Raw genomic sequence first — 22,493 nt, forward strand, 5'->3', positions numbered from 1 at the left:
TGTGTTAGAGTGCCCAAACCTGCAAAAATGCTTCATTAATTGATTTCTACTTGTACACAAATCAGTATTTATATATATAACTAAAAGGAATAAAAGGAAAAGCTACCAGTGATACCATTCAATATTGTATTAGGATTACCCAGTGCAATAATTGATGTAGCTGTTTGTCTTTAGGGAACCATCCCGTTACACAGTCTGTGGAAATGAGAGGCTTATGTAGCTTTGTTTAGAATCAAGAGCATTTTACCATTTGATACTGCTGTTCAGGAAAAAAATCAAGCTTTTGCTTCTGATTCCACTGACAAAAAAAGGAACGTTTCTGACTTGAAAGTACGCAGCAGCTTTCCCAGGAGACTTATTCATTTTCACTAGATCAAATTAAGGATGTTATAACTCTTTTATATGACACTTTTCATCTGAGGAATATACTTTATTTTATAAATGCTAATGCTAAGCTATGTCAATCCTAGGATCCAACAGAATTGCAATTTTTAGTCTACGGAGGAGAAAATGGGCAAAGAAATGGTGACTGTTCTGCCCAAGGTCACACGATGAGTTGTGCAACAGCAGCAGTAGAAGCCACCAGTCTCCATCTCTACTCCCTCTGCTAAATGCTATATAATCCATTACAATCGGCCTTCTGGAGTCACACAAGCCAGTGGACTTCTCCAAACGTTGCCTTTTTTTTTCTCTGATTACATAAAAATTAATAAATAATAGTCGAAAAGGTTCTGTAAAACAAGATACAAACATCTTACCTGGTGCTTCAGCAGACAAGCGTGAAAGCCACACGTCAGTCCCAAGGGAACCAACCCAAGGAAATGTTTTTAGGTCAAAGCCATCTTCCCTTACTGGACAACAACAAATCCACGCGGGGGTTCCTGGCGCTTTGGGTGGATTTTCCGTGTGTTTTCCGAGGGCTAAGCGCCCGGTTCCTACCCCTGCAAACCCTGCAGGCCGTGGCTACCAGCAGGCCCTTTAGTTTACACCATGTCGCCAAGGCAACTCTCCCACGGGGCGTTTTGCCTGGAGCAGATCAAGCAGATCAGGGATAAGCAGAGGGAAGAACTCCCAGCAGCCAAGGCTCAGACTGTTTCTCTCCTGCTTATTTTTTTATTCACTTTCAGTACTTTCTTTATTCCTACCATTTTCTGCAGTGTATTAAGTCTCCTCATGCTTCTAAACACTCACTCCCCCTTACCATTTAATTATCCATAAGATTTCTTTATCTCTTTTCAGGAAGTTTTGCTGCTTTGAGAGCAGCTTTGATGAACCATGTGTGTATGTATATACATATATATAAAAAAATATATATATATATAAACATACATATAAAATATATATATTTTTGAAGGTGCGTGTGAGGGATCGGCTAGGTGAAAGGCGCGGGAGTAGTGGCTCCAAGCCCGCAGGTTGCGCTCCTACCGAGGGCTGTTTTCGCCCACACTCCCTCAGGCGGCGCCAGCGCCCAACGGCCGCGAGGTGGCGGCCGCCATGGCGGGGCGGGCCGGGCCCGCGCCGCCCTCCCGCCCTGCCCTGCGCGCGGCGGCGCAAGATGGCGGCGGACAGCGAAGTGAGTGTTTCCCAGCCACTTTCTCCTCCTTCTTCTCCATCTTCTTTCTCCCCTCTTTGCCTCCTTCCGAGCTCGGGCTCGGCCTTCCGCGTTCACAGCCTCTGCCGCTCTCTCCCCGCAGCCCGAGTCCGAGGTGTTCGAGATCACGGACTTCACCACCGCCTCCGAGTGGGAGAGGTAGGTACCGCCCGCAGCCCCGAGCAGCGGCGGCTCCGCGGGGTGCTCGTGGTGCAGGGGGGAGCTTGTGGCCCCGGCGGCCGCCCCGGGGCTCCCGTCAGGCGTTTGAAGTTAGCCGGGCAGATCCAAGGATGTCTAAGAAGGCGCCTGCCTTCTCCATGGATGATTGTTTATTTTTAATGCCTTCTTTCCTGGGGTGATACCCATGACAGAGGGAGGCGGGGGCTGCGCGCTTGCGAGCGCCGTTTCTCACACGGCGTTCGGGTTTTGACCTTGTATTTGCATTGTCCTTCTCTGTGAAGAGTGGCAGGTGTCTGTTTTGCTAAAATTAATGTGCTGCAAAACCAGGAGGGAAAAAAAAACAGCAAGCACTTGGAGATCCTGTATTACTCAAAGCTTACTCATAGTAGTCATTACAAGCATCTGAAATACGAGCACAGAAGTGCAAATTTGTTTGTGTAAGGATGTGCCTCTCTTGGCCATTCTTTTAAGTATTTGGGAAGCTTTCTGCTTTGGGTTGTGCTTTTGTGCTTCAGACAGGCTTTTCACATAGACATGTGATGTTACAGATAAAAAAAAGGAAAACGTAGCATTTCTGTCACATCAGAATTGTCCCTGAATACTTGTTGAATAGCTTGTGCTCTGCCACCTACCCCAGAGCCTTTTATTTGCATTACGAATTATTGCTTTAAGTGTTTTCACCTGAATGGAAACTATCCGGCTGTGGAGCTGAAAGGCTTCTGTGAAAACTGCCTGTTGTTGGTTAGAGTTTGCTGTGAGATGTGTGTTTAGCCCTCCTGAATTACAGCACAAGAGAGACTAGTGACAGGAATTACGGATGCTACTCGTTACAAATGACTTCTTTTGTGAAGGAATTTTAAAATCTAAAAATAAGTTATGTAATACTTTTGGGAAGGAGTTCTGTAGTAGGGCAACATACTGCTTGCTTGTAGGGAGCTGAAATATAAGATAGACTTAGTGTTTCTGCAATATTAATGCTTTTTCCCTGCCTGACTAGATTTATTTCAAGAATAGAAGAAGTATTGAATGACTGGAAACTTATTGGAATTTCTTCAGGCAAACCTCTAGAAAAGGTCAGTTACCGCTTCAGAAATTTATTTTTGAATCGGAATTAGTAACTGATAATACATGGTTTTTTTTATATATATGTGTGTGTGTGTGTGTGTATATATATATATATATATATACACACTTAGAACTGCTATTTTCTTAGGTGTGGTAGAAAATGATTTACTTTTGCAGAATTTCACTGATAAAAGTGAGCATTTGTTCCCCACTCACCCGCCAGCTCCCCCCTCCAAAATTGCTGGAAGCTAATTATTGATGGATTGTCTTCCAACCTGACAGTTTTCCTCGTAAAGCTGCATCTTTATTCAGGGTTTAGCAATTTTTGTTGTTGTTGTTGTTTTTTCATTCCTCGTTTTCAATCTAGAAACCTTAAATTCTCAAGGAATTTCTTTTCCCCTCTTCCTGTGCTTTTGTAATGCCTCCAGTGCCTGTGGCGGAGGTTTGCATAGTATTGCCTTTGACTTAAAGAAAAAAAAATCCCTCTGATCTATGAAATGGATTCTTTTTCAAAGTCTAATTAGAGTCTTGGTAGTGTTTCTTCAGTCATGTATGCCACATGGGTAATTACTGAGCCCTTTGTATACTAGGGCAAATGAATTTAGCTGCCTTGGATTGAATGGCTGTTGTGGTTCCAGGTTCCAGAGGTAGTGATCCGTAATTTTAGTCAGGATACAATGTATAATACAAAGCTTATCTAGTGAAATAGTTTTCAACTTCAGCTGTCAGCATATTCCTACATGATTTATTTTCTAGGTCCGTTCTCCCTTTTTGATCCCTCTTGATTGCCATGTAGTTGTGAAGACTTCTAGGGAAGATACAGCTCCTTGAAATGAACATACTTATTCAAAACACTGGATTTTTTTCATTTAGCTAACTTTATGGAGTGTTTGGAGAGTCTCTTTAAATTAAACCATGCCTAGCTATTTAGAATAAAACTTTAGGAGTAGAAAAAGGTGGCTAAATGTTATGGAACATATGGGCAGCATGTTTTGTAAAGGTCATGAAAGTTAACCTGAATGTCTTCCATTAGATCATATTTTCTTTTCTATGCATTTATACAGGGTGTTTATACCACAGGAACATGGGAAGAGAAATCGGATGAAATCTTGTTTGCAGACTTCAAATTCTCAGTTACCCATCACTATCTTGCACAAGGACCCAGTGAAAAAGATGCGAAAGAAGAATTGGTAGAAGGTAGCTGTTACATCTCTTGTATCTGAAATATGTAATAAGTTTTATAATATGACAAAGGATAATTCGGAGTGTTGAATTGACATTAATGGACCTCGATGCTCTTGTGTTATCTATGTATCTTTCTTTTTTTTTTTTTTTCCCTCTTTTTCTCAGATGCCCTTCCTCTACCTATGCAGGACTTGCTGTGTATGAACAATGACTTTCCCCCTAGAGCGCATTGTCTGGTAAGATGGTATGTACACCCGTTGTCTTCCTTAATATGAGAAAGCTTTGCAATTGAAAAATCTTTCATGCAGGTGTAATCACTTGTGTATTTTTATTTATTATTTCTGTATCAAGAGTTAAAGCTTAAATAAAATCATGTTGGAGGTATTGGCTAAAGTATATAATGACAGGATTAAAAATGAAGCTGAGAAATGTTGATATCTAAAGTTTTCAGTTAGCATCAGGCATAATATTTTCTGCTTATACTAAAAGGTATTCTAATTATTTTCCCTTGTAATGGCACTTTTAAAATGTATTACAGAAAAAAAAAATTAAAAGTGCTCTCTTAAAATATGTGACATGCTTGTGATAATCAGTCTTCCTGAAAAACTGCTAGGATATGTCTGCACGTTTAAATGCAGGCAGTCAATGTAGGAATGATTTCTTTTTCTTTTTCTTTTTTTTTTTTTTTTTTCTGGTTTGGAAGCTGTATGGCATGACACAGATGCTGCACTTATGTGCCCTACTTGGGATACAGGTTAGAGCAGTATGTTAACTTACCTTATGTCTGCATGTCTGTCTTGTTCTCTTAAGGTATGGCTTACGTGAGTTTGTGGTTATTGCTCCAGCAAATAATGAAGCAGTTCTTAGTGAATCCAAGTGTAACCTTCTGCTGAGTTCCATTTCCATTGCTTTGGGAAACACTGGCTGGTAAGTGAAAGCATAACCCCTTTTTTAGCCAGAGCTGACAGATGTGACATTCTAATGCTGATACAAATTATTGTGAGAAAAAGTATTTGGTAGTTAAGGAAGTATAATCTAAATTTGTTCTATATGCAACATAATCTTATTATTTAAAGACTTTTTTTAATTAAAAATGTTCCTGTGGAAACTTTAAAAATATTGATCTGGTGGTTTATACCCACTGTTACATAAAAGCCTCAAAGATTTTTAAAAGATTTTATAACCCCTTGGAATAACCAGTATGCAAATATGACTTCCAAATAAACCAGATGAATACTACTTTACATGTGATAACCATGAGTTTCTAAATTTTGATTGAAAATCAAATGAGTAATATGGCTTTATTTATGGCATGACTATTTTTTATGCATGTCATTTAATTGGTGGAGTTAACAGTAGCTCTTATAATTGATCTTAAGTATTTTAAACAGTGTTCCAGTGAATGAAAAATTCTGCATTATGGCAATATTTTTCTGCACGTGTTAACAGATACGAAATTACATTAAAGTATTTAAGTAGTTTTAATGACTGCAGGGCAACAAAACAATTTAATCTGAAATATTTGTATTTTATAGTCAGGTACCACTATTTGTGCAAATACATCATAAGTGGCGACGAATGTATGTTGGAGAATGCCAAGGCCCAGGAGTTCGAACTGACTTTGAAATGGTTCATCTTCGTAAAGTGCCAAATCAGTATACTCATTTATCAGGTTTACTAGATGTCTTCAAATCCAAGATCGTAAGTGCATCCATATGTATATAACTAATATTAGGAATAATTATTTTATTACTTTTTTCCCTTAGGTAAAATTCTTATAGGCAAGGGCTTTTTTTAAGAGTGAGCCTCAACACTGTTTATGTCAGTGAAGACTTTTTCCGGATGCTGGCATTTCTTATCTGACAATAAGTAGCAGAAATCAACATGGGTTTTACTACACAGCTTGATCACATTCTTCCTCCTCTTTTGTTTTCTGTCAGCGTGTGAAAGAATGTGTTAGCCTCTTGTAGCAACCTTGTGTTCCTATCTCCCAGAAACAAACTTTTTTAGTGCCTAACAAGGGGGAGGACAATGGATTTGTATTCTAATACTTTATAGCTCCTGCTATGGGTAAATAGAGATAAATATATGAAGAAATGTAATAAATAATTTATCTATAGTTAGATAAATTTTAAGAATGAAGAACAACGTAACTGAAATCTGAGCTTTGTTTTTAGAGTGGTATAGCTGACTAGTGTTGATAATCAGCAATCTAATCAAAAAATGAAAATAATAAAATCCTTAATGCAAACATAACATTTTGTATCAGGGTTGTCTAAGTTACCTGTGAAGTGGAATATGTAAATATTTCATGGACTTTAGTGGAATGGTTAATTTTGCATGCAGGTGTCTTGCTGAGCTAAGAGGGCTTTCTTGATAATTCTAAGCACGTGACATTTTTGAGAAATCAGCCCTAATACCACCTATTAAAACTAAGATCTGTACAAACCCTAAGATTGTTCTGCTGGATGTAGTCTTTAAATTGCAATTTTTCCTATACTGTTTATTTTCAAGGGGTGTCCGTTGACCCCGCTGCCTCCTGTAAGCATGGCTATTCGGCTTACGTACGTGCTTCAAGACTGGCAACAGTATTTCTGGCCCCAACAGCCACCAGGTAGGAGATTTGTGTCCTCAGAAAAACTTGGCTTGAGGTCAACAGTGAGTGCTAAAGGACATGCTTATGTATCTTGCCAGAAGAGTAAAACTGTTAAGTCTGCTTTACTACGGAAGGCTCTGGTTAGAACTAAATGCCTTTCTGCTCCCTGGGATAAGCCAGCAACTTGAAAGCTGTTCTTGAATCATGTCAGTGATTATGCTTGTGATCGGTGGTTTGGTTAGGGCTGTGTCTATGCAATATGCTTTGCTGTTAGTGTTCAAAGATGGTACCTAGGTCGTGATAGCTGTAAAGCTGTAGTATCTGCTCCAAGAGAAATGGATGGCTGTCTATAAGGAATTCTGCCCTAAGCTCCACAGGAAAACCTGGCGGATTCTGGTTTTGTTAGATCATAGTGCTTTGCAGTGGTAGTCAATTATTTCAATGAAATAACTCATTTTTAATACTTTACTGTATTAGCATTGTGGAAATGAGAAATAATTATGTGGACCTCACTTGAAGTGAAAATTAGGATATATATATATATATATTTTAGTTTACACTTTCTATAAATTAATTATACTGATTGCTTTGTAAACCGTTTGCCAGTTGCACTTAAAATTGAGGATGAGATGGCATAATGGCATTTTTGTGATGGCGTTATGTTATACCCATTTAGACTTATGTTTAATAAAGACTACATATTAATAGTTTGTATCTTTTAAAGGATATAGAATGGGGAATGGTTGAAGATGCTGGGAGAAGTCTTTAAATACTTAGGATTAAAAGGCTTCTCACAGGTCATTGGGTCAAGCTTTTTTGCTATTGCAGTTGACACATCGTACAATTCCTTCAATAAAATGATCAAACTGCCTTTTCAAAGTAGTTGTTTGTTTCACACCTGCAGAGTTCCTCTTCTGGAGTCTCTTTTCTCTGCTTTAAACTAAATGTCTGCTTAAGTCTTTTTATGGCTAGTCTGTACCTACGTGTTCCTGTGTGAACACTGATTCTTTAGGCCACCATGGTAGCCATCATCAGTTCCTGCTGCCTACTGTTTTATTGTATGTAGCACAAGATCTCTGTTCATCTTTTTGTTAGACCAAAGAAGTGGTAATGGTAAGCTAACTCAAATTGGAGTAGATATAATAGGCTATAAAAAGAATAAACCGTCAACATGGTTGATAGAGATACAGTGCATCTAGTTGCATGGTAACTCCCTCTTTCTTCTGGAACAATAACTTTGGCTATGTGCTAGAATTGCTTTTTCAAAGCTCTGTCACCTTAGCTGTTCTTGCATCAGCTTACGCACTTTACAGCATCTTTTTGCTGTGAAGTTGAGGTTCAACTAGTTTCTTAATGTATCCCTTAAATTCTATATGGAAAATGTGTTGATCTTTCTTCAGACATAGACGCTCTTGTTGGAGGAGAAGTTGGAGGCCTTGAATTTGGGAAGTTACCGTTTGGTGCCTGTGAGGATCCCATTAGGTAAGAGCTCAGAAAACTGAATTTTTTAGCTCCCCTAATAGAGGACTTAAATACCTTTAAGTAATAGCTATTGCCTATGGCTATTAGGTAAGGCTATGCAGAAATGTGCCTTAATTGGAGATAAACTCTAAAAATGATGTGCCTTTATTCAGGGATTGTATTTGCTTTCGTTAAGTATAATGTTTAAAGAGACTTAAATTGAGAGGATCTTTAAACTGAAATACTCAGATCCCTCTTATATTCTCTTCTGAAAATCCCATCACCGCTTGACAAATGCAGGAATTGCTTAATGCATTAGACATGTTTTAGTGCTGTAGGCAAGTTATGAAAGTTCGTTCTTTCTGATGTACTTGGATACATAAAATACTGTGTGCAATTTCTCTTTTTGTGGAGGGAAGTTACAAAAATGCCTTGTATGCTGAATACCAGTAAAGTTTAGTACAATACTGGGTGCATGCTGTAGAATTATCAGTAGAATGTAACAAAAAGAAACTCATTGAATACATGCAAATTCCTTCAAATTCTTGTTAGAGAAATATCTTTCGATCATCCTTTTCCAAACTCCCCTGTCCTGCAACAACAAAACAAAATAATAATAAAAAACCCCCTAAAACTCCACTCTGAAGAATGACACCTTACTTAAAAATCTGGCAAAAGTGTATGAATTTGAAATTAACATTGTCTAGTTAGCAATGTGTTTTTGATACCTTAGATTTTGATTCAGTGGTTCATTGGACTTAACTGTAAAATACATAGTGGGATTTAAGTATGAACTGTCATGTGTGCTCTTCAGAATCTGAACTGTGCTGGCAAAAGCACTTTCTAGTATCACTCAAAGGTTTAAATCTTGCTTGTTTCAGTGAGCTTCATTTAGCTACCACATGGCCTCACCTAACGGAAGGTATCATCGTTGACAACGATGTTTATTCGTAAGTATTCTATCTGGATTGCAAATAGCTCAAGTCTCCTTTCTTCATTTGTTAAATGTCCTGTTTTGTGTGTCAGAGAACCCATTTTGAGGCATGATGCATTTGCGAGAGGCATTTGCGAGAATGTCTAATCTGGGAAAACAGCAGCTTCTGAAATGCTTTTGTGCATTAGAGAATATTAGTTACCATATCATTATCTCAACATGCAACACGCCCCACGCTCTTTGAGCATTCTCTCAGGCTAAACTGAAAAGTTTTGCATATTGCGTGGTTCTTGAGAAAGAACATGACAAAGTTGACTGTGGAAAGTAAAAAGAATTAATTCCCACAGAGTGTCACCCATATTTTCTGCAAAGCCTCATAAAGGTAATGAACAGTGTACTGATCTCTTAAAACTTAAAAGGAAAAAAAGCAGTTATTTTCATATTAATGCGGAAATGAGTTTTCAGGATTAATAAAAATTGAAAACAGGTTTACTTGAATTTTAACTTTGAGTTCCTGTGTGTTTCTTACTCGTGTGTGTACATAAAACAGATTCTTGCTTCCTTTTCAGAACACTTCCCTGTTTTCCTGTGTAATATGCTTCATGTTATGACTTTCATAGCCTATCTGTGACATTCCAGTTACTAAGAATTTGATACTCATCTCTCTCATCCCATCACCATCAGTCTGAAACTTTTAGTGTTTTATTTTTTAAGGGACCTCGATCCTATTCAAGCACCCCAGTGGTCTGTGCGAGTCAGAAAAGCAGATAATCCTCAGTGTCTGTTGGGTAAGGCATCAGAATTCCTTAGCTTCTTTTACAGCTCTTAAGCTGCCAGCATGTGAATGACTGATTCGTGATGACCTTTCTGTCCTGACACTCCTCATTTCTTTGTCTGAGTGGACTATATTTCAGGTCTCTTGTTTTTCAGGAGTGCAGTATTTGTAACCCTGTTGTTACTGGTTATACTCCGTCTGTGTATGTACTTACTTCACGAGGTTCCAGAGAGTAACTATTTATTTTGTGTGGTTCTATCAAGAACTGTATTTCCTAAAATCTTATGCAGTCCTTTCTACCTATATTCGATTTCTTAGTTGAACCTTCCTTATTTCCATCTATCTGTGTCAGTCGAGGAAGATCTGTAGGTGTGGAGACTGTACTATTCTCAGTCCTGACTTGCTAGCTTGTTGGGGAGAGGGCTTCAAAATGAAGAAATCACAACATACAGGTGACTTTCAACCCTCTGTGAGGGAAGAAATGGCTGAAGCTGCATGAAGAACTGTGCTCTGGGGCCGAGGGGGGTCCAATAGCTGTCTAGCTGTGCATTTTCCTAGACTGTAATTGTGTGGTTTGGGATGTTTAAAAAATTATCATATTCTTTCAGTTTAAAAGATAAACTGGCACTGCTGTCCCTCAGTAATCACTTTGGGGGTTAATTCATTTTTTTTTTTAATTGAACAATTATTTAGAAACTTGATTTCTCTCAGGTGATTTTCTTACGGAGTTCTTCAAGCTTTGTCGGCGGAAGGAGTCAACTGAGGAGATACTTGGAAGATCTGCATTTGAAGAAGACGGAAAAGGTAAAATTCAAATCTTGTTAGCTTTCAGTTGTTCAACAATTATTTTACCTTCCCTGTCTCTACTGCCTTGTATTCCTGACTTCAGTTTGATCATCATTCTGTAACTGTTACTCCTGGGCATTTTCTGGAGTGGTCAGTGCATGTTCTACCATTTCTCATGAATTCTAGGTGCAGCTTGGCTCTCAAAGGCCCACAGGAAGATTTTGTTGTATTTGTTACCTATTGGAAAGTGAGACTTTCCATTTGACATATATTGTATTTAGTTTTGTGCAAATGTATTTTCTTGTCTGTATCATTTCCCATTTTTTTTTGTAGGTTTTTGCACTTTCTGCTTTTTAAAGTGCTATATTGTCCATATTTTAACTGCTTGTTTTAAGAGTAATCGGTTCTGTTCTTGCCTTCATTTTTAAGGGATTATTTTATTCCCAGTAGGTAAGGAAGAAGCATAATAAAGCTAAACCCTAAATTATCAGACCAACTGGTTAAATTTTATCCAAACAATATAGATATTAACTGATATCGGTTTGATGTGTCTGTCCATTTCTTTAGCTTTTCTTTTTCCGGTGACCATTTTCTTGTTTACTACCAAATTTTGCCGTAACCTCTGTGTATGCATTTGTTTTTCTCTTCCAAATATGGCCTGTATCAGTATATTTTCTTTGGTTACACTTAATCATATCTTTCAAGGAGCTTAAGAGCAAAGAAGTCACTAGTTAATTAGCTTAACAACGTGTTAGATAAAGTAGGGTATGTGTTACTATAAAAGGTCTCTAGCTCTCATTAGTTCTCATTTTCTTAAAACAAAAATGTGGTTTTCCAGGCTGCTGGCAATTATTCATTTGTCTCCCGTAGTTTTAATATTGTATATTAGAAGAGCAATATTTTGGATGAGTTTACCTGACCTGTCCAAAACATAATAGAGCTTAGGCCATACAAGGTCATGTGCAGTAACTAATGCTAAGCAAAAACTCTAGCATCCACCATGTCTTCACTGTGGGTGTTTATGTGTAAGCAAGGGTCAGACGGTGCTTTGGGAGGCAGGTTGCAGGCGGCCGTTGCTGCGGATTGCGCAGCGCGCGGTAGGTGGCAGTGGCGGCTGCTGCAGCCCAGCTGCTCTGCTCTGCATCCAGCAACATCAGTCACGGGGGCTTCCTGCCTGTCGGTCACTGACTCTGCTCTTCATCTTTGCTGCTGAGAACAGTGGCCCTCAGGTATGGAACATGATGGCACAGTGGGATAGGTTAGGTTAAGAAAGGGCTGAGTGCCAAACCTTTTTTAAAAGGTAATTTTTTTTTTGGTTGCTTGTTTGTCTCTATTTTATAGATGTTGCTGATATTACCCATGCTTTGTTGAAGCTTACAGAGCCCGCACCAGTCCCAATCCATAAGTTATCTGTTACAAATATGGTTCACAGTGCAAAGAAAAAAATTCGCAAACACAGAGGTGTAGATGAATCACCTTTAAATAATGAAGTTCTGAATGCTATTCTGCTGGTGAGTGAGCTCTCCACATGCATAAAGTGTATTGTATGCTTTCACTAATGCCTTTTTTTATATTTCATTATCTGATAGTGCAGCATAGTGGAGTTATAAGTTTGATGCAGAACAATTAGCTGTCATTAATTGCACTGATCAGCATTGTGAAATATAGCCTAGATTGTTAGAAGTCTATACAATATAAACAAACTTAAAATGAATTCTGAACTCTAATTATTTATAGTGTTTGATAGTTTATAATGAACAATAACTTTGTGAAGGAGAAGATGAACAGAAAACATATACTGAGAGAACTTTTTGTTTGTTTGTTTCTTTAAGTTTTTATTTCCTGATGCTGCTGACAAACTCACAGATGGATCTGAAAGCAGAACTAGTGTTTCAACAGGAAACAATTCTTCTCCAGAGAATGAAGATTATGTAAGTTTTACTGCTGGGGTGGGTTGCTGGCAGAGGGTGGGGGAAGGAAGATTTTGAGTATATGTTCATACAGGCTTTGCTGTGGTCGCCTGTGTTTTATAACAGAGAATTGTTGGAGAGAGAAACTTCTGTTTGTGGAACTTCCAGGTTGAAAAAGTGAATGAATATTGTTGGGTTCCCCCTTGCCTTTTCTACAGATGATCCTTTTTGGTGGTTTATACTTAGAGTGAAGATTTTTGTTTATCCACTTGTACTGACAAACAGGACACAGGCCGTATACTTTTGGAAGAGAAACTTTAAATATGTCATTTTTATTTGTATTTCCTGCTTTCTTTTATTTGTCATGTAGAATCTCTTCAGTCAGTTTAAATCTGCTCCTTCTGATAGTCTGACGTACAAACTAGCTCTGTGTCTTTGCATGATAAACTTCTACCATGGTGGAGTAAAAGGAGTGGCACATCTTTGGCAAGAATTTGTGTTAGAAATGCGCTATAGATGGGAGAACAACTACCTTATTCCAGGGTAAGAGTTGCTGCTGTTTTGTCACTGAAAATATTCTTTGCATCAGTAGCAGATGGCTGTGACTTCAACTATGACTTTGAAAAATACTCTGATTTTGCTGCTTACTCTCCTTCCTTAAGGCAAGGAAGAATTGGCAGTGGGGAAAAGCACCTGAGCCCTCCTTTGAAAACTTTGAGATGTCTGGAGGAAGCTCGATCCAGAGTGCTCCATTATGTTAATGAGGAAGAAGCTTATAGCAACACTTGGCTTCTGTCCTGACATTAGAAGAAAAAAGTCAAAGATGCTTAACTTGTTCCATGAAAGTGTTACCCCTTCGACATCCAAATGGAGACTGACCAGGCAATGCAGGATGTGTCTGTTTTGTGCTAATGTGAATCCTTGAGCTTCAGAGTTATCCTGAGAGTAAATGTAGCCCAACTTCTGGGCTTGTTCAGGCACTACCTGGTCTGCTGAAACCAGCTGCTAGATGAATTGCTGGGGGTGGGAGCTGTTTTTACCTGTATATTTGACCCTTTTTTTGATTTGCTATTATTTAAGACAATGTATGCAGGTGTGGAGGATTTAACTTTATAATGTTTACATTTCTACCTTTTGTTAGATTAGCTAGTGGCCCTCCGGATCTGAGATGCTGTTTACTGCATCAAAAGCTTCAGGTCAGTATCTCCCAAATTGAGAATGACTTTTCTCATAAGGAAATGGTCAAAAATAAGGCAATATTAGCTAAATATTTTATTGTTGTAGGCTTAATTACATCTATATTATTGGTTCCGGGCTTCACTTCTTGGGGAAAAAGCTTTGTTGTAACAAGTTCAGTGAAGTTAGTATCTTTTAGAATTGTTAGTAACTTTTGCTTTGGTAACTCTTCACATTTTTGTGACAGTGTTTCCGTTAGAAAAGTAATTGATGTTTTTATTTTTTTCCTTTAACTTGTTAGATGTTAAATTGCTGTATTGAAAGAAAGAAAGCAAGGGATGAAGGGAGAAGAGGGAACACATCTGATCGTTCCCCTGGGGCTTCTTCTGGTGATGCTGGGAAAGGAGCAGACCACTCTAGAGAAAATCCAAAGGAGACTGATAAAGAAGTTGGCAAGTCTTGGGAATCATGGAGTGACAGTGAGGAGGAATTTTTTGAATGTCTGAGTGACACAGAAGATCTGAAAGGAAATGGGCAGGAAAATGGAAAGAAAGGAGGAGCGAAAGAAGGCAGCAGAGAGTCTGTAAATATAAAACCAGAAGGTCGTCTACATCCACACGGAAAGTTGACATTGCTTCATCCGGGAGAGCCTCTCTACATTCCAATAACCCAGGTTAGACAGCAGGAGCTGGACAGGATGTGCAACAGGACTGTCATGTGATATGACTCCTCCTTAGGATTGTGAAACTATGTCTGGTTTGTAGTTATAGCTGTATTTATTCTTAAAATTGCTAAATCTTTCAGGTTATGACCTCATTTTCCTTTTTAAAATCTGATGAGGCTGTTTAAAATGAAATTCTCCCGTTTACATAATCAGAAACTGTTTAGTTACCTAACCCATACTGAAGACCAAAATAAAGAAGCTGAATGTAGGCTGCAGAGGCATTTTCTGGAAATGTTTTTGAGTGTTCATTTTTTAACTCAAATAGGTTTAGTTTCAAATAAGATTGAAGTAGTTTGCCATGAGAATTCAGTTATGTGGCTGTGTGCTTCAGCATAAAAACTGTTATGCTGGTTGCACTGAGCTCTGTATACGAACTGAAGACAATACCTTTCTCTTGATTTTATAAATACGTATGCGTACAGGGGTGTGTATATCTGATTTCGGTAAAAATGAATTTTTGGGTAACGGTGCTTTCAGCCCCTTCTTCCTGAGTAAGGCTGAGGAGAGATTATTTGTGAGCTTTTCTCTTTGCACGTTGCAGGAGCCAGCCCCCATGACTGAGGATTTGCTGGAGGAACAGTCCGAGGTACTGGCGAAGCTGGGGACGTCGGCAGAAGGTGCTCATCTTCGGGCCCGCATGCAGAGCGCCTGCTTGCTCTCAGATATGGAATCTTTTAAGGTAAAATACTTGAAGAATTCTGAGACTGCTTTTCTCTTAATTTAATTATCTCTTTTCTTTGGGGACTAAAACTTTTAAGGCTTTTCTGATGGTTTTATGTCCTTCCCCGCACCTTCCTGAACAGTTTAAAAATAAAGTTGAAAATAGAAAACAGTTGATAAAACTCTTGTAGCATTTCAGAATCTGTGAATATCTGATGTGTTACACTGTAGCATTTAGGTAAATTGGCACATCATCTTATTTGCACAAGATTCCCTTAAAGAAACTAAAAGACCTCAAGGAAAACTCAGTTTTGCCCATACAAAATAATGTCAAAAGAAAACTGAACATCCTTGTTGGATGTCTGCCCCTACCTTGAAGCTTTTGTTTGATAGTTGTTGCTTCCCCACATTAATTCTCTAGCCTTGTAAAAACAGACCTTTTCATCAGACTCTAAATGAAAAAGACATAAAGTTAGTGCAAAGAAAATCTATTACAGCATTTCCACAATTATGCATATAGACTTTGGTGGAGTGATAGGTGTTAACTTTACAGTACAGATGAAGTTTTGTTGCTTAGCAGAAGGATAAGGTATCAGTATTTCGTTCAATACAGCTTTTCACTAGCTGTGTTTTTGAGTAAATTGCTCCATTTCTCTGCTGAACTCCACAGATGGAGCTAGGGACATGTATATGGTTTTCATCAGGAGGTCTCAAGACTAAAAAATTGAGATTCTGTCAAAAAATAACTATATATACTCTTTATACATACTCTTTCCCCTCAGCCTTTCCCAGTTCCTATTCTTAAGGTACAGTTAGATAACTGAACTGAATTGCCTGAGTTCTTGGCTCCTAGCCTCTGCTCTGCCCACTAAAGCCCACTGCCCTGTTACCCACATGATTACATTTACATGGGTTTTTTTCTGTCTTTGTTCCAGGCAGCTAATCCTGGTTGTTGCCTGGAGGATTTCGTGAGGTGGTATTCCCCTCGGGATTACATCGAAGAGGAAGTGGTTGATGAAAAGGGGAATGTGGTAATTAAGGGTGAGCTGAGCGCCCGAATGAAGATTCCCAGCAACATGTGGGTAGAGGCCTGGGAGACAGCAAAGCCTGTCCCAGCCCGCAGGCAGAAGAGACTCTTTGATGACACTAGAGAAGCAGAGAAGGTAAAAAACTCTTTGGCTGATGGTAGCCTGCCCTGTGATGCTTCTACTAAACTTAGAGCAGCCTTTATTTCCTCTTTCTGCAAGATGACACTTGACACTAACACTAATGACACTAACATGTCATTACACTGTATTCTTAGAGTTATTAAGCTGTTTTGTAAATAGCCTCTTGTTAAATATTTAATGTCAGACAACAATGTGTTTGAAATATTTGGAGTAATTGGATTTTGTAATGTAACTATACAAGGTGTGTTATTTAGATGGTATTTTGAATTTCTGGTAGGTATAACACCTTTTTTCAAGGTGCGTGTATGCATTTTCAAACTAAATGTTAATAAAACTCCATTACTTTTAGTTCCTTGCTTAAGCTTTTGGGACTGCCATCAATCAGTGATGTTTTATGTAATGACTGTCTGTTGAGTCCTCTTAAGCAATAGTGTTACTTCTGCAACATAGGTACTCATCTTTCCTAGTTAACCTTGTCTTTGGGAAGCAGTTTTGAGCATTAATGTGTTAAATTTTCTGATGTTATAGGTGCTTCACTATCTTGTAGTTCAGAAACCAGCTGACCTTGCAAGGCATCTTTTGCCTTGCATCATCCATGCTGCTGTACTCAAGGTAAAGGAGGAAGGTAAATAATATTTAATAAATCATTAAATGTTCTAGGATGAACACTGATGAACAGTGATTAAAGCCTTTTTGTTTCTTTTCCTCCTAACAGAAACACTAGATGGTATCTCTTCAGTTAAGAAGATCATTAAGCAGATAATATCCCATTCCAGTAAAGTTCTGCGATTCCCAAATCCAGAGGACAAGAAATTGGAAGTAAGAGTTACTTCCAAGATATTTTAGCTGAAGCTAAAAACACTTGATAGACTTGTACAGTGTTCATGAGAGTGCAAATACAATGTCCTTTCAATGTCCTTTTTTTTTTTTTTTTTCCTCCTGTTGTTTAAACTCCTACAGGAAATCATTGCTCAGATCATGAGTGTGGAAGCAATCATTGCCAGGGCCCGGTCTCTGAAAGCAAAATTTGGGGTGGACAAATGTGAAGATGAGCAACAGAGAGAAGATTTACAAAGGTGACTATTTTTCCTTGTTTCTCCTCTTTTTAGGAGTCTCAAAACTTAAGACAGGTGGAAAGAATGGTAATACAGGTCTTACATACATTGGAAAAGATAGTAACGAATCATATTTATTCGATATGAACATAAGGCTACCCCTTCGCAGCTGACTTGAGTGATGTGATCTGTGCCCATCTGACTATATTCTTGAAAATTATACTGACTTTTAAAAGTCATTCCATTTTTATCTAAATGCTTACTATTAATGCATGTAAAAATGCATTTGCTAAACCTTGTTAGTTTTTAGTTACAATTAGAAGGGCTAGAAATTTAATATTTTCCATCATTAATATGGAAGTGCTGAAAGCTCAGATTTTCTTGTCTTCTAGTCTCCTTAGTAATTTGAAATCTTTTGCAGAGGAACTATATAAATGAAAAGTGACTAGCCATGTTTCCCTGCTTCACTATCTGCTATGAGATTATTTACCTATTGCTTAAACAAGATAATAGTAACACGCCAAATAAACTGGTTGACTTCTTGTTGCTGTGAGGAAAGATGACTTTTTCTGCTGTTAATGCTTGAATGCTGGAGGAGTTCTGTCTGACCAATGCAATATCTTTGTGGTCATGTCTGAATTGGGCACCTGAAATTAGGAGCTTCAGCTGCATTTATAGCTGAGAGAAGCAGGTCCTTTCAGAAGCTGGCTTGCAGCCTCGGTGCTCTCTAGCCTGTGCTGCTGGGGATATGGTGTGAGCAGTTGTACAAGCTGCCTTTCCTCATCTTATTTGGGAGGATACTCTGTTCAGGTTTGTTATAACCTATCCAAAAAAACCATCTTATGTTAGTGTGAAAGATCAGCAACAAGGAAGGAAGGAGCAACTGAAGGCTGAACGTCTTTAGGCTAGAGGGAAGTCAATAAAGAAAGGAAAAAGCAATGATAGTAGTGGGAAGCTGGGAGAGGTCATTTTATTCCGTTAAATTTCTGGACTTGAGAACTGCCAGTTCTGCATTCTGTGTGAAGAATGCTGTGAGGAGATCTCTGGGAGTCTTCCTAGGAAACACTTCCATTTTGTTAGATGAGGAAAAAGGGGTATAGCTGAGAACATTCAGTATGCAGAACTTCAGCATTCATTTGGTTTAGCCAAGAAATTCAGCATTCATTCCTTCCTTTCTAATAACTTGTGCCATCAGATTTGTCAACTCTCTCCTGGAGCAGCCAGAAGTGGCAGTTGTTGGTGCAGGAAGAGGACCTGCTGGGAGCATCATCCATAAGCTGTTTGTGAACGCTCAGAGGGTAAGCTGGAGTTCTTGGCCATTTTTACTAATTTAAACAGTATGAGGCAATAACTTATCTGATACCAGTATACTTTCCATGTATTTTTTTTTTTTTTTTTACAAACGTGCTTGTGTTCTTCATAATGTTCCAAGTGATTTTGGCAATAACAAAACTTTGCAAGAAAAAAGAAGAGTAGATGATCAGGGTCACACAATATTGGCAGCAGCTTAGTAGATAGAGGTGTCCTTAATATTTGATTTCCTTCAAACATTGACATCAACAGTGCTGTTATAGCACAAAAACTTGTGAGTTCTTCAACTTGTAGAATATATACAACAGTACATCAAGAACGAAGAGAGTGTGCTGATTCTTTCACATAGGTATGTAGAGGAACACATTTTAATATGAAATATTATAGATGGGTAACTTTAGACTGAGATTTATACTTAGAACACTTGACACAACACTTTTGCTGTGGAAACTGTTTAGGAAGAGTTTCATTTCTAAACTTGTGCTTCATAGTTTGCAGCTCAACATAAAAAGGACCATTCTAAACAACAGATCACAGTTATTCTGAGAAGTAGAGAATTAGAACATTTGTTGTGTCTTTAGGAGAACTTGAGTTTCTAGGAAAATCCAGTTGCAAAACTCAACATGTAAAACAGCCTTAACTACAGACTTTTCTATAACACTTTGAGTGTGTGCACTTGTGTTTTTAATGGAGTTTTATGCTTTCAATGTCAAAATTTTTAATGGTAATCTTTGATAAAAATGTACAGAACTGTACATAAATAGTTTTATTTCTTTTGGAACAGCAATTAGTAAGGCTAGGCTATAGACTCCTCCTATTAGTCACTTAAGAAAGACTTAAGGGCACAGAGGTTACAAGGCCCCTTTTTGTGTTTCGTTTGTCAATAATTATTTTAGCAGAAAGCAGCACAATAAAAAGATATTGAATAGCATCCTTGTTCCTTACCTTTTGAACCTGGGCTCTTTTATATAGGTTATATAAAATGCATTGTTTTGTTCTCAAAGTTTCTCATGAAAGACTATGACAGCACACGCATGTTCTTGGAACTAGAGTGCATGATGTCTCTTAAACCTACAGCCCCTGTCTAACCTCTTGTAAGTCACCTCTGACTGCCTGTTTCTATCTTTCATCACTGGTTCTTTTCTCATCCCTTTTCAAGCTGACTGAATCTTCTGATGAGGTAACCAACTTTGTCCCTCGTTTCCCACTCATCTTCCCTAGCTGCATAGAGTCAAACCTTTTGGTAGATACTGTACAACACCGTGATTTGGTTTGTACTGTTAATCCACATATTAAGCATAAAAATAATGTTGCGTTTCTGGATTGGTTTCTCTTCATTCATAGAACTTCCTTTAGAGCCTAACGTGATGAAAAGAAACAGAGAAATCATGAAAATAAAACAATTAAACATTTATTAAAGTCAATGTTAGATGCCTAATGCTAGAATATGTGGCCTTACCTTTTTTTTTTGCTCTCTGTTGCAACCAGTATTTTTTGTTTGTACTTTGCAATCCAAAGGCCACCAAAACTATTATCAACACCTATTAGGGTCACTAAACCTTTTGGACAAAAATCCAGAGGGGTCTTTTGACAGGGATAACTAGGGTAATTGTGAGAAGCAACACAAGGACTATCCTCTGTAGGTTTCCTAGGCCTATTCTTGGTACAATGGCTAGCAATTGTCCTTGGTGATCTGTGCCGTGTAGGCGATAAAGACACCAGCCTTGAGAGAAGGGCAGGTGTGAGAATTGGCCTGAGGCTATTGGTACCTATCCATAATTGGAAAATATTAGGGAGCTGACTGAAGAGCAGTAGCTCCTTTGCAGTGCTCAGGCAGAGCTGTTGCTGCTGCATCAGTAAGGGTTGATGAAACTGGAACTGTTTCATTTCCTCAGTGATGCTGATCTTGGCAGGCTTCTCCTTGCCCATGAAAAAGCAGTTATCAATCAGTATCTTTGGTTTGAAAAAGCAGGTGACTTTTTGCCAAGACTGCAGTAGGGGTACTGATTATATTTTAAAAGAGCCTGACTCATTTAGACAATTGGGTAGCCACAAAGAGAGAACCCTGCCTCAGAGGAGGAGCATTTTTGTCTCCTCAAAACCCTGGCTTCACACTGTTAAAAATAGGAAGCTTAAATTTGGCTGGGCTTACCCTCTACAGCTGAAGGCCCTTGCATTTCATTGTGCAGTTTATTTCTTGACATCCCATTACTGTCTTGCTCTGTGTCTTGCTCTGTATACACAAAGCATTTTGATGTGTTCACCATTTCTAGTCCCCCACCCCGGCTCCAGCCCTTATGATGTATTTCCTGGCTCTTAATGTCAAGAAACAGCTCATCTTGCAGTTTATACCTGTGCTTTTATTTAAGGCTTCTGCAATGACCTCGCTTGATGAAGAAGCGAGGCGCTCAGGCTCGCCAGACGAGCGCCGCCTCAGTGCAGGAGCCGTTTCGGACTTCCCGCCGCCCACGGGCCGGGAGGTGATTTTACGTGCGACCGTCCCGCGCCCGGCCCCGTACTCCAAGGCGCTGCCCCAGCGCATGTACAGCGTGCTGACCAGAGAGGACTTCCGCCTCGCAGGGGCCTTTTCAGCAGATACAACGTTCTTCTGAGGGAGCGAGCTGTGTCTTGTGTGTGTTCACAAGTAGGAAGTTATCTCTTTTAACTTCCCTGAAGGAAAAGTTAGAGACTGATGCAGCTTGTAGTGAGGAGAAAACACAGTTGTCTGTCATTGGTAACTGAGAATAATATTCCCAACGATAGAGTGGAATTGGCATTTAAGAAGGATGGCTGTATCAACCTTAACTGGGATGCTTAAAATAACTTCAGAAGGGGTTTTAATCAGACTTTAGGGGAAGAAAGTTCAATTTTCTTCCTGTGAACAGAGGGGAAAATTTCTTTTGCATTAGCTTGTTAAATAACAGACATTAATGGGCTTTATGCAAATAGTTCATGTTCAAATTTATGCAGATGTGCTGCTGTAGTTCCTAATCATCTTTATATGTTGTTAAGTCTACTTGACATGTGAACATTAATAATATGTATTTATTGCTATCACGTGAATATCGAGCTTTTGTTTTTCTGGTTAATCATTAAGTGGCAACTTATTTTTAAAAATCTTGATCTTGTTTAACATATACAGTAAATTCTAACTTAGGCTAAGCTTCTCCTAGTGCAACAGTTATTCAAAAACCTCTTGTATGTCTTGGACACTCCTCCCAAACACTGAGGTAAGTGTATTTTTCAGCTGTAATTGGGTACTAAGCCTAATATGCAAATAGCCTTAAGTGAGCACTAACTATTTTGGATACTTTATATCCTCCCCTGCATGCAATGGCCAAAGCTGTATGTAAATGATGTGTACAGAGGTGTTTTGCTTTAAGTTACTGATATTTATATAGACCTTTTGAAATGTGTATTATGTCTTTGATCTCTTAAAACACATGATAAAACAGTTCCATGACATACTGTAAGCTAAGCCCACTGATTATCATGCAACCAGTATGACTTTTATGTGCCAACATTGCTTCACAGGGGTCATGGTGTGCTTTTGTCAGCAAAAGATCAGAGTTACTGTGCAGACTGAAATGTAAGAGTAACTACAGTAAAAATAAATAAATCTAAACTTACGATTGGCTGTCAGACTGCTGTTACTGGTAAGGGTGTCTCAAAATACCTTTCAAATGTCATACTTGTATAACTTTACCTAGGAACAAAATTGCTTGTGACAACAATATTTAATATAGAAGGTTAAGTTTTAATGCTCTGGGGTGTCCAGGTAATACCCTGAAGGGGGGGGTGGGTAGAGTGTTTCTCTCAAAGTGTATCAAGTAGAAATACATTTTTCAGGATAAATAAGTTTTCTTGTCATAGGAATTTGGTCTCTAGGTTTTTCATATCTTTCAACCAAGATAA

The 22,493-nt window shown here is 38.6% G+C and overlaps 1 protein-coding gene across 2 annotated transcripts; it reads left to right on the forward strand.

Moving 5' to 3' along the window:
• Positions 1 to 1,488: 1,488 nt before the first annotated feature.
• RAB3GAP1 (RAB3 GTPase activating protein catalytic subunit 1) lies at positions 1,489 to 21,224 on the forward strand. 2 transcript variants are annotated; one of them, XM_088521768.1, is made up of 25 exons: positions 1,489 to 1,573; positions 1,695 to 1,750; positions 2,769 to 2,844; positions 3,901 to 4,033; positions 4,187 to 4,265; positions 4,832 to 4,948; positions 5,557 to 5,722; positions 6,536 to 6,635; positions 8,018 to 8,099; positions 8,960 to 9,028; positions 9,727 to 9,800; positions 10,499 to 10,591; positions 11,915 to 12,084; positions 12,406 to 12,504; positions 12,854 to 13,026; positions 13,625 to 13,679; positions 13,961 to 14,332; positions 14,925 to 15,062; positions 15,979 to 16,206; positions 16,741 to 16,837; positions 16,928 to 17,031; positions 17,173 to 17,288; positions 18,463 to 18,565; positions 19,738 to 19,758; positions 20,948 to 21,224. In XM_088521768.1, the coding sequence occupies exons 1-25, from the start codon at positions 1,556 to 1,558 to the stop codon at positions 21,188 to 21,190; spliced, it is 2,982 nt and encodes a 993-aa protein (XP_088377894.1). In that variant the 5' UTR covers positions 1,489 to 1,555; the 3' UTR covers positions 21,191 to 21,224. The 2 variants fall into 2 exon arrangements, with proteins under 2 accessions (XP_088377894.1, XP_088377895.1); XM_088521769.1 differs by lacking the exon at positions 19,738 to 19,758.
• The last annotated feature ends 1,269 nt before the right edge of the window (positions 21,225 to 22,493 follow it).

Source organism: Tinamus guttatus, unplaced genomic scaffold, assembly GCF_059628265.1.
Source record: "Tinamus guttatus ecotype Peru unplaced genomic scaffold, ASM5962826v1 Tinamus_guttatus_pri_ptg000133l, whole genome shotgun sequence".
NCBI lineage: Eukaryota > Metazoa > Chordata > Aves > Tinamiformes > Tinamidae > Tinamus > Tinamus guttatus.

What these genes read in the sequence shown, in the direction of transcription:
- RAB3GAP1 (XM_088521768.1), top strand. An exon ending in CAGGCAAACCTCTAGAAAAG is followed by an intron (nt 2,845 to 3,900) that starts GTCAGTTACCGC and finishes GCATTTATACAG; the next exon opens with GGTGTTTATACCACAGGAAC. An exon ending in TCTACATTCCAATAACCCAG is followed by an intron (nt 14,333 to 14,924) that starts GTTAGACAGCAG and finishes TGCACGTTGCAG; the next exon opens with GAGCCAGCCCCCATGACTGA.